The 12,393-nt window shown below is 41.5% G+C and overlaps 1 protein-coding gene across 3 annotated transcripts in view; it reads left to right on the top strand.

Moving 5' to 3' along the window:
- Positions 1-12,393, top strand: part of Synpr (synaptoporin) — a 326,948-nt gene that overhangs the window by 181,607 nt on the left and 132,948 nt on the right. For all 3 annotated transcript variants that reach the window (XM_039093644.2, XM_063274618.1, NM_023974.1), the window contains 1 exon segment: positions 6,388-6,512. In XM_039093644.2, coding sequence (XP_038949572.1) covers positions 6,388-6,512 — 125 coding nt within the window.

The raw sequence follows: 12,393 nt of genomic DNA, 5'->3' as shown, positions 1-12,393 counted from the left end.
GTTAAGCTGCAACGTGCTCTGGGGATGCTAGTGGGAGTCAAAAAGTTAGAACTCTGCTACGGAAAGTTCAGAGTTTGGTTTGCATTGGAAAAACCTTATACTATGTAGGTCCTACTTTTCCACCACTAGAGTTGAAGTTATTGACTCTAAATAGCTCTGCTCCTAGCAATGCTCTTTATGGGTACTGAGGACAAGTCAAATCACAAAAGGAGGGGCTTTTCGGAGAGAAGGAAGGGGAAGGATTTAGATCCCTTGATCTTGATCTGTGGAAAGGTTGAGCTATTCAAAAGTAAGAAAGCCAACATCCCCAGCTGTGAGAGACCAGCAATTAAAAAGAGGGACTTGTAAGTATAATTGGCATAATCTACTCGCAGCAGGCTGTTCAGATATTGGGAACAGCACGACACTAGTCCCTTCTCCCAAAGGAAGGCTTGTGTTACTGTGAGGGGAGACTGGGATGCTGAGGCAAGCATCCAGCTTTGTCCTGCCAAAGCTCATTCCGCCCATGAATTCAGACTGAGACAATTTTCACTTAGCAATGATTAATGTGACTTCTTGGTGGTGCTCTTTGGTCTTATTTCCCTCATCTGTGAGATGAGGGTATGGACAGTTGAGTGGGCTGATAATATACTTACAGGAGAAAATGCTGGAGAGTGTGTGTGTGTGTGTGTGTGTGTGTGTGTGTGTGTGTGTGTACATGCAATTGTGTGTGTTGGAGTATATATGTGTTCTACCACTTCAGGTGTTATTCCTTAGCAGTCATCCATCATTTGCTTTCAACAAGGTCTTTCATTGTCCTGGAACTTTACCAACTAGGCTAGCCTAGCTGACCAGCAGACTTCCAGGGAAATACTTGTCTCTGCCTACCTACCATATCACCATTACTAGAACCTGGGGTCACCCACCACACCACCACATCCAGTATTTTTATTTTATTGTTTGGGGGATCCAAACTCAGGACCCTAGACTCACGTCCCCAAGCTCTTGATATACCAAGCCATCTCCTCAACCCCAAATGGGGATATTTCACTATTCCCATTTTCATCAATATACACTAGTATGTGCTTTTACTATAAACTAGATAGATGACTAATTGAGTAAAAAATGAATGAAAAAACAATATTTATATTGTTGGACACAACCCTAGCTGAATGAAGATTCTAGCCCAGGGTACTGGAGACAATGTTGTACAGGAGTGCCTCTTATTCTACAGCCCTCTTCCCTGTCCAAGCTCAGGTAATTTGACAGTAGCTTGGAGTTGACAATGGTTAAAATGTTTATACATGGAAATTTGCACACAGTAAGTCACAGCTAAGAGATCTGGTTGTTGGTAAGCACAGCCTGTCAATGACATGAGCAGCAATTTTCCCATCTTCCTTCTTGCCATTCTTCCTACTCTCACCCATTTATTCCCAAGTAATCTTCATGTCTGAGGTTGTACACCAGACTTTGGGGAGAAATCTTTTTCCTGGCTAAGCTGCACACTTTACAAAAACCACTACTTAGCCTCATATCTTGTATTCTTTCAAAATATTGCTTTCAACGGTGAGTTTCCAAATAGCCAGGAGGGTCAATAGCATTGCTGCATGATATTCCTTTTAGAGTCGCTGCACTCCCATGAAGGAGCTGTCTGTCCTCCATTGAGAGGGAAGTTGGTGTCACTCTATGCAGCAATGTCACTTTTGCTATGCGTCACAGTTCACAGATATCTATTAAACCATGGGATTCAGACCAGAGCCATCGATCATTCCAGACAGAAACAAAATGAGAATTCATTATGGGAGACTTAATTTGCTCTCCTGAGCTCAGAGGAGGTGAATGATTAGGCCAGTAGTCATGACAGACACTGATTATCTTAGAATATGCTGGAGAACTAGTTTTCTGTTTTGAGAACTGGGATTCCCATGAAAAATGGTAACACAAAGATTTTATAATGCTATTTGGATAATTAGGTGAACCTTGTCCCATGTCACACCTTCAGTTGCCTAGAAAGGTGAGCCAGCGCACTGCATTGTGGGAAAACAGGCACTGAGTTAGCCGAGGGCGGATATGCAGAGCCCAGAGTGTGAGTAACTAACACATATTGGTTGTGTATATACAGGCATCCATGAATGCTGGGTCCTCATTCTTCTCCACTGCTTGCAGCCTTTCCAGAGTCATGCCAATTGAAATGATTGCTCAGACTCTGCTCGCACACAACGTTTCCACTGTCACACCATCCTTTCCTATTTTTATCTGTCCTTGGTTATTGTAGGACCCACTCCCAGATTTTATGTTCCCCATGATGCATTTTGGTCATACATCTTTTCTACTTCCCAGAGGAGGATCTTGTCTGTGTTGTGAAATGTTGTCTCAGAAAGCTGAGCATCCTCAGGACAGCCTCCGTTGTCCTGTGTTTGTGGCGTTTCAGTCTTTAGGTGTCAAGCAAGGAAGACTCTTGCATCTGGCAAAGGCCTCCTTCTAAATTCCTCAATCTACTCATCTAAGGGAGAAGAGGGGAAGAAATAAAGGACAAGAGAAAGAAAAAGAAACAGGGAGAGAAACAGGGAGACAGAGACCATAGAGAGACAGGGATGAAAGAATATGGATGAGAGGGGAAAGAGAAGGAATATAAGACCTGTTTTCTTTTGTTAGTGAGATAGCTGTCTGTGAGAGAATGAGGAGAAAGTTGGAGAATGCCAAGTTGCTCTCAGGATGGGTTTCTGAACAGTTTGACTCTTTACTCTCATGGCAAACACATTGCTTCCCGCAAAATTGTAATGCTGCTGAAATGCTGTCTCAAGGAGTCTGGACATCCTGATTCTCACTTCCACTCCCCTGTCGGTGAGGTGAGGTGAGCAGATTTTCCTCTCTAGTCTCAGTGTCCTGAGCAGTGTGAGATGAATAGCATGGTGTAGCAATGAGAAGAAGGCAGGAAAATGAGTGGGTTTCAACATTTGTTGGGGGCTTAGTATTCTTAACAATTCTGTGAGATGCAAACTATTATCCCCCCCCCTTTTCACCATTGATTCGATGGCCTTCATGAACTTCTCACATCTTCCCTCCTTGCATCTGTCTCTTTTATTGAAAACCTTCTCTATCCCAATTTTTTTCTCCCCTCCTCTCATTTGTTTTCCAGATGTTGGTTTAATGCAGAATCCTCAGGCATAACTTTCTCTCCCACTCTCTTCTCCAAGCATGTGACACAGAGTGCAATTATTTGTATAGCTGGGCAGAGACGTGATCTTTTTCTGACATACCTGACTCTCCGTACTTCAATAATGGTATATATAGTAAATATCCCATTACATGCCTATTGAATGAACCAGTGGGTTAGTCTTGTCTTCCCAAGAACTGATGTTCAGAAAATCAGGAGGGTTTGCCCAGGGACTCCTGGCTAGGAAAGAGGCTCAAAGTCAGATGTGCTTTGTTGTGTCAACCAAGGTAAAGGACTTAGAGCCCTGGAAAAAAGCCACCACACCTTGCTCTCCAATATCAGAGAATTCTACCTCCTCCAAGACTAAGGAGCCTTTAGTCTTCTCTTTTCACTCTTTTGATGTTTCCTATTCCTTAGATGGTATATTTTGATGGACTTGATTTCACTTTTCTAAGTATGGAATTACCCATCCCTGTAATAAGTTATTCACACAGCAGGATCTGATGGTCCCAGTGTTCTGTTTAATCCTTGCCCAACACATATGAGTTTGATATCAGTCATATACTGAGATTTCTGTTTCATCACAGCAGGGAGTAAGAAACTTAACCAAAAAGCTATAGGTATATGTAACCGGAGTATGATGTCTCGTGTCTGCAAATCTTGATAAAGACTAGAGGAAAAAGTCATGATGTGCGTGGTCTCCATAGTCTAACTCCTCCTTCCCATCCATGTACAAGTTAGTAAATAACCATCACTTTATCTTAGCTCATTATGTAATGCTAACAATAGTATCCTACTAAAAAAGTCTTAACTGTATATCAAGCACTTACTATAAAATTAGCACAGAGACCTTATTCTAAGTACTTTCTTAAAGTTATTCAATACAGAAACTAACAAGAGTTGTTCTTATGCCATTCAGCTACACTATAAGGTCCTCGAGGAATTTTTAAATGCAACTTTTTGACATGATTATGCTAATCTTCATACACATACACATGAGGGAAGAGTAGCACACAGGTTAAGTGTTTCATAGATGAGAAACTGTAAGGAATGAAAGGTCTGTCTCCAGAATGCTTTCAACCCCACAACTCCAATCTTTGAAAGAGTTCTCACCAGATCGCCCATCTTCACATGCTACAAGGAGGTAGGATAGTCTGATCAGGAGATGAAGTCTAGATGCAAGCATTGAACAATTAGCACTGCCTCTTTCTCGTTCCTGTCAACACTCAGAGCTGATGGGAAGGGAGCAGTGACGTTTCTCTGAAGCCTGAGCGCCGAGCATCATGTGGGATTAGGGAGTGGGCTGGAGTGGCTGCTAAATGCCCATCCATCCCTGAGAAAAACAAAACATAAAAACAGATTTTCTTTTCACTGTTTAACTGTTAGTTCACTAGAGCTGCGATGTGTGTGAATCGAGTGAGGGATTAAGTGTAAATTTCCTGCTTTATGGTCTGGAACAATTTATAACCATATCCACTATTTGCAATAATAACATTCATTAGCATTTACTGAATATTCACACTGTGGCCGGAGAACCCATTCTGTTGGCTCCACGGGTCACAGGTCTAACAAGTATGAATCCATTTGCTTCCAGTATGCCTAATGTATTGTTTCGCAGTTTAAAATCTGATTTTGAAAACCAAGAAAACTGACACCTATATGAGAAAATGGTCCCCAAAGCACTGCTTACCTTGTGAGGGTTTTACACTGTATTATTGTCATTAACCAGTCTTTTCCTATAAATGTTAAATATGCAATGGAGGAAGACAATTCTTTCTTTTTATTGGATATTTTTTATTTCCATTTCAAATGTTATTTCCTTTCCCAGTTTCCCATCCATAAACCCCCTAATCCCGTCCCCCTCCCCTTCTTTTATAAGGGTGTTCCCTCTCCCCAACCACACCCCCTCCTGCCTCCCCACCCTGACATTCCCCTACACTGGGGGAGAGGGGGGTGGAAGAAGACAGTTGTTAAGGTGTTTTCTACTAATGATGCTTCTGGTAGATAACACTCATCTACATTTTGAAATTTTGGGACAGACACCACACTAGTGCCAGCAGTTTTCCCCTCTGTAATTGTCTGGTTCCTATCACAAAGAGTAAAATATGTCAAGAGATTAGTATCAATACTGTCTCATTTATGCGGAAACTAAGGCATAATGATATTAGGTAATGTACCCATTATAATGTATTACAAGCCCTGCACTTAATCCACAAATAGCTCCCCTCTCTGTGCAAAGTGTACTGGTGTTCTTATTACTAAAATAAATTGGAAGCTTTCAGTATGGGTTAGTTTGAAGTGCGTTGGCGTGGCTGTCTTTGGACATGAGCAAGAATTCCTTTAAATTTAGGTGGACTGTAAAATAACTACGTCTAACACTGCCTTACTTCTTCTCCTGTTAGGAAACCCCAACCCCACCCCAGCATACCTTGGTGACATTTCTCTGTCTAGAAGACTGCTATGCATTCATGCTTCAACTTTTGGGTGTCTTTCACACAGATCCATTTTTCCATCAGGAAAGGGTATGACATTAACTCATAACATCGGATCTTCCAATACTTAATTTAGAAACAGCAGCCAACACAGAGATATAACCATCTGTGGGGATTTGAGGCAAAAAAACCCGAGCTTATATTCTGTGAATGAAGACTCTTCCTTATCTTGATCTTCAGTCTCCTAGTTCTAGATTTCTGAGGCCATGATTCTACAGAAAGATACCTAAACCATTCCAAAAGAAAAACCACGGGGCTGGGGATTTAGCTCAGTGGTAGAGCGCTTACCTAGGAAGCGCAAGGCCCTGGGTTCGGTCCCCAGCTCTGAAAAAAAAAAAAAAAAAAGAACCAAGAAAAACCACATTTATTAAAAAACAAAAACAAAGAAAAACCCAAAAACATGCAAGTAAATATGAAAAGGGGTAAGGGGAACATCTCTCTGTAGGCATCCATGGGTAACTTCCAGTTTTTTGTCTATGGAATTCTGCCATCACTTCTGTAAGGCATGGCGCTAAACGTCACACTGTCATTATTTTTCCCCTGACCAAGCAGCATTTCTCCAACTCACTTGTCTGCTCTTTGGAGCCCCTCCAAGTCTGCTGTGTTCATCCTCTTCCAGCTCAATAGGACATAGTGCTGATGCTACTGTGCATAGGGCTACAACCTCCATCCACTAAACAGTGAGCTCTGAACTGACTTTCTCTTAGACTAACATCATCCTAATCGCTGCTTCTTCTTTTCTTCTTTTGTTCTCCACAGCTTTTTGCAATCTTTGCATTTGCAACATGTGGCGGCTATTCCGGAGGCCTGCGGCTGAGCGTGGACTGCGTCAACAAGACAGAAAGTAACCTCAGCATAGACATAGCCTTTGCATATCCATTCAGGTAAAGATCGGTCCTCAGCCTCAAGGCATGAGGCTTTCTTCCTTCTGTAATTTCTGGTAGAAAAATGTTGGCTGGGTAGGAAGAAATTCTGCTTGAAGCCATAAATTGTCATTCCTAGAGTAGTTCCACACTGGAGAAAATCTACTAACTATACCTTCAATGCAGTATTGACTGTCCCCCAAAACTAAAGCCTCATGTGATGGCCCAGTGTGGAGCTATCAACCCAGAGATCTCACTTATACAGTTATTTTCTATTATCTTAAAATGTCTCCCATTCTATCCAGATGTGTGAGTGTCTTAGTTAGGGTCATGACTAACGTGAGTTTTATAAATGACAACATTTAATTGGGGCTGGCTTACAGGTTCAGAGGTTCAGTCCATTATCATCAAGGCAGGAGCATGGCAGCATCCAAGCAGGCATGGCTACATCTTCACCCAAAGGAAGTCAGGAACAGACTGAGCATCCTCAGGCAGCTAGGAGGAGGGTCTCCAAGGCCACCCCCAAAGTGACACACTTCCTCCATCGAGGCCACACCTTCTAATAGTGCCATTCCCTGGGCCAAGCATATGCAAACCATCACAGTGGGTTACCTGTAACTTTATATTGACTGTGCAATTCTGGCTGATAATGTGTTAATGATATTGATATCTAATAATGTATCTGTGTGCAGATAAATACTGCTTAGTTGAGTACCCGCCCAACTGCATTTACTCATCACAGTGACAACTGGAGAGAAGTCCCATGACTGTTATCAGTTATATCCTGGAACACTGAAGGACAAGTTTATTTTTTCCTTATACTCTCTCTGCTACCAAGAGTTTGAGTCCACCTTGCTTGAAATAAATTCCTATCTCTATTGTTCCATTTAAATTAATAGAACCAACCTTTCAAAATCTTTGTCACCTCAGTGCCTGTTCCATGACTATAAAACGATGGCCAGATGCCCTTCAGAGCTTGTTCCTAGCCTCACAGCTTGTGGCTCTCATCCAGATACCTAATATAGACTAACTTCATTCAATTTTAAAATTGTTTGTTCCTGTAAAACTCCCAAGTAATTGATATCAATTAACTCTGAGGGTATATTTAGTCAGGGTTCTCTAGAGTCACAGAACTTAGGGAATGTCTCTATATATTAAGGGAATTTATTGTAATGACTTACAGTCTGCAGTCCAATTAACCCAACAATGGGCAGCTGTGAATGGGAAGTCCCAGACTCTAGTAGTTGCTCAGTCCCACAAGGCTCGGTGTTTCAGCTGGCTAGAATCCTGAAGAAGTAGGCTCCAACAGATGTGCTAGCAAGTAAATGCAAGCAGGCAAAGAAGAGTGGATCTTCCTTCTTCCACTGTCCTTATGTAGGCCTCCAGAATAGGTATGGCCCAGATTAAAGGTGTGTATCAGCACGCCTGAATTTGGAACTTACTCTGTCCCAGGGTGGCCTTAAGCTCAGAGATCTACTTCCCCCAGTTTTCTGGGATTAAAGGTTTGTACTACCTGGCTGGGGTTTAAGCTTTTCATGGTCATTATGCCTCAAGATCTGGATCAAAAATGTGTGCCCTCCATTTCTGGATTATAGTTCATTCCAGATGTAGTCAAGGTGACAACCAGGAATAGCCACCACAGAGGTGGAGTCAACTTTCAACAGTGTTTTAGTGTGTTAGTAGCGTACTTTCTTGCTCATTTCACTTTAACACTAGCTTCTATGGGCCTGACACTATAATTACAAAGAAAGGCTAAATCAACCTTTCAGCTTTGTGTAAGCAACTAAGCACAGTATTTTCCAGAGACATTTCACGAATTCCTATAACACTGTCACTAAAGGGAAGGAAAATGAAGGAAGGAAAGGGAGGAAGAGGAAGCAGGGAGGAAAAAGAAAGAAGATAGGAGAAGGAATCTGGGAGTATGATGAGACAGACTCAAGGCATCCTTTATAGTGCTACATCTTTCCTGTGTACACTTTGAATCACCAAAAGGTTCATTGTTTCCCAAATGCATTTCCCATTGAAATTCTTCTTCTCCTTACTGAGTAATAGAGAATTCACAAATTGTGGGATCTACACATTTTAAAAATATATTTGCCCCATAAACATTTCCTAGTCTAAGACAAAAGTGCTTGTATTCACACTTAGTGAAGAATAAGAAGTGATGCTTTTACCAACATTCTGAAGACTTAAGAGTAGAACTGACAGCCATTTTCAAATGCCCTCAACCTATGCAGGCTCGAAAATCTCCTAACTTAGAAGAGAGGATAAAGCTCAGAACTGTTAAGCATTTCTCCTTGAGGGTTCACAATTAATATTTGTAGTGTGGTGTAAAGAGTGTGAAGATGCCAACTCTTCTGGAAAAGTTTCCAGAAGAGAAAGATGAAGAGAAAGACCAAACTAATACCTGTTCATTGATCAATGTTCATAAGCTAGGACTTGGAGTTCTAGCTAAGAACTGTCAGTGGCCGGGCAGTGGGACTGGGATGTTCAGCATTATTCCTGGGCTAACAATGTCTGCATTGCTTCACCAATGGTCCGTGACTAAGATCTAGTAGGAATGGGTAACCTGAAGGTCAAACCTTTGGTCTGACAACTGCCTAGTAAACACCACATTAGGCACATGGTTTCCTAGTCTTACCCTCAAGGTAGAGAGATATAATTAAGAGAACCATCAAAGTGAAAAGCCAGCAACTGAGCTCAGGTGGGATGACAAGGAAGGGATTCATTTCACATGTGCCTGTGAGATATAGAAAGTCTTGTCAAGCAAACAGTTTCCAGATGGGCTTCTCCATTGCCTTCCCCAAACAGCGGAGTCACGCAGTTAGCATGAAGGGCATCTGAAGAAACTAAGTAAAGTGGTGGGGTCCTCTCCCCTTTTATGGATAGCAGTCCCTTCATTTGTAATGCTTTTACTAAGGATCTGAAACAAAAATGTTCAACCTTTGTTTTTTAAACCCAGAAGTTTCTATCAAACATTACCTTCTCTAGGAGTTTATATGCCAACCAATTAAACCATTGAAGCAGAGAAGGAAGGAGCCTGAGATACCTCCCCACCCCCACTCTCTCCCTTCCAGACAAATGGCAGAAACTATAACTACTAAAATATAGTGCACCATCTTAAATAACACCTGAGGACCTCAGGTCTCCCAGGAGCTATGGAAACCCCGCTGTTTTTGATGAAGAAGGAAAGTAAGTTCTGCCTCTCTGTTTACCATGTCTGCAGTTACTTCTCATCTGCTCCCACAGCGCACCTTGCTCTGTTGTCCTAGTAACATTCATCGCGAAGAAGCATTTAGCTTGCAATTTCAGCACCATATTTGAATACTGTGAAATGCCATGCCCTTCTCCGGTGGAGAACATTCTCGAGAATAAGCAAGATTTTATACAGGTTATTATGTTTATGTAAAACTCAATAAGCCACTGTCAGTGATTTTTATCTTGAATTAAGATGACAGCCTTTAGTAGCTTCTAACTGCTTTGTGTATTTATAAACACAAGGAAGATGTAAACTCAAGCCCCAAGTAACTGGACCAAAAAAAGGTATTTTACGGATGTCAGATCAGAAGGACCTACTTAGCTGGTTGTCAGACATGGACTTCAGTTAATAACATAAAGTCAATTAGAAAATTCTAGGCAATTTTCAAAAGACTCAAATGCTGCTCCTAGTGAATGTACCAACAAAAGTGTACTTTCCCTACACCACCACATGTGCCCACGTTTGCTTCTATTGCTAGCTGAGAGGATTTCTTTTCAATAATACATCATTTTACTGTAGAACTAAAACACCTTCCCCATGACCTCCATTTTGGCCTGCGGTCAAAGAAAACAAGTGATGCTTAACTGTTTTCTCATCCCCTGTCATTTGTTACTGTGGAGTGGAACATGCTTGACATTGGAGTCAATGAGTGGGGTTCTGGCTTTCATATTCTTAGCATGTCCTTAATACACTGATGTATAATGCAACACTGTTCACTTTAATACTTAGTATATGTCAAGAGCACCCACTAGAAGAATGTGCACACTTTGGGCTAACACATGAATGCAGCATGAAGGAGTTATGCATTTCAGGAGCTATGTGTGGGGGTTGGGAGAATAAACAAATTAGACACAGAGCAGTTTATAAATGTCGAACATCCATAAGGTAAAATGCTAGACAGCCATTAAAAATATTTTCCTCAATGGTATTTAAAGATGTGTGAGATGTTTCCTGAACAAATACAAGGCCTTGTTTGTGATGCTTTGTGTTTGTTTTCTCCTCGATTGTTGGAATAGAAATTGTGGATTGCCACTTTTTAACCTGCCCCTTTCTCATGTCTGGCTGTACTTTGAAGTGAGTGCAAGCCCACCCTTCAGGAGTTTCCTCTGGTTATTGGAACTTGCTGGCATGCCAGGCATGGCAGGAAAGAATCACTGTAGGTGATTCTTAAAAAGGAGATGTCTTTTGACTCACAGTTGCACAGGGTCTTGGTCATGTGCCAACCACCATGAACACCATTTTTTATCCTCATCATGATGAAAAGAGACCCTGTGCGACTTTTCTATTGAACAGACAGACAGTGGTATCTATTTCACAGTATTGCCGCAAGTGTTGAGAGAGGCATTCCTGCAGAATGTTTAACCAAAACCTGACAATCAGTAAGGTTTCTTCTAGTGTACTATTCTCTCATTTATCATTAAATCAAGGTAACTGGGAATTAGCTAGAGAGCAGAAAAGATAACTGAAGCAACAACAACCCTGAGACAATTGTTTTCCCAGAATGAGAGCTTCTTCTACTTTCTCTCTTCATACATGCAAGCATTAGAAGATAAACAAATTTTACCTTCGCACATTAATTACCTTGTTTTTACTGCTCCAGTGTTCCTAGGGTGGCTTATTATAGGACCTTTGTTTTTCTTCTGAAACCCTCCCAGACTAGCAGAATGGAAAAAGCTGTCACATTAACATGCTATTGGGGAAGCTATTTAGCATCACTAAAGGCAGGAGAGGAAGATTCAGCCTGAGCTGAATTTTGAAAATGAGGATTCAAGGTTGGAACAATCCATTAATGAAAAGACTACATTAGCACTGGCTGACCAGGATCTCTTCCCCTTAAATGAGTCTACCCTTGCTTTCTGCTTCCCCATCACTCTTTGGAACATTTGAGTAAGTGTGCCTAAACAGGAGAGCGGTGACATCTGGGCCTTTCCACAGGGTTACCAGTTCTGCCAGAACCGATGTCAAAGGAGATCTTTCTCCTGATTCATATGAAGAGGAAGTGGAGATAAATTATTTTTTTTCTTCCTACTATTGAGTCAATTGGGGAAGTAACAATAGAAAGGGATGCAATATTTTCCACCTCGTGTTCATGAAATGCTGTGCCTACAATAGTCACTTTGTTATGATTTTTCATATTTTCACTCTATTTTAATAAAGTTTCAGAAATTTTGAGTTTATAACATCTCGTTTTAACATTGCACCTTAAAGTTAATTTTTTTCCAGGGTCATCTTTTCCCCATGTTTTCTTTTTTATTATTTATTTTTATTGGATATTTTATATATTCATTTCAAATGAGATTTCCTTTCCCAGTTTCCTGTTCATAAGCTCCCTATCCCCTCCCACTCCACCTTCTTCTTTAAGGGTGTTCCCCCTCTCCAACAACCCTCCTTCCTTCCTCCCATCCTGATCCTAACATTACCCTACACTAGGGGAGTCCAGCCTTTGCAGGACCAAGGGCTTCTCCTTCCATTGATGCCCTACAAGGCCATCCTCTGTTACATATGAACCTGGAGCCATGGGTCTGTCCATGGGTAGTCTTTGGGTGGTGGTTTGGTCCCTGGAGGCTCTGGTTGGTAGCTATTGTTGTTGTTATGGGGTTACAAGCCCCTTCAGCTTCTTCAATCCATTCTCTAACTCCTCCA

Source organism: Rattus norvegicus, chromosome 15 (genome assembly GCF_036323735.1).
Source record: "Rattus norvegicus strain BN/NHsdMcwi chromosome 15, GRCr8, whole genome shotgun sequence".
Lineage (NCBI taxonomy): Eukaryota > Metazoa > Chordata > Mammalia > Rodentia > Muridae > Rattus > Rattus norvegicus.
The sequence above is the reverse complement of the archived record's forward strand: the minus strand, read 5'-3'. Positions and strand labels throughout refer to the sequence as shown.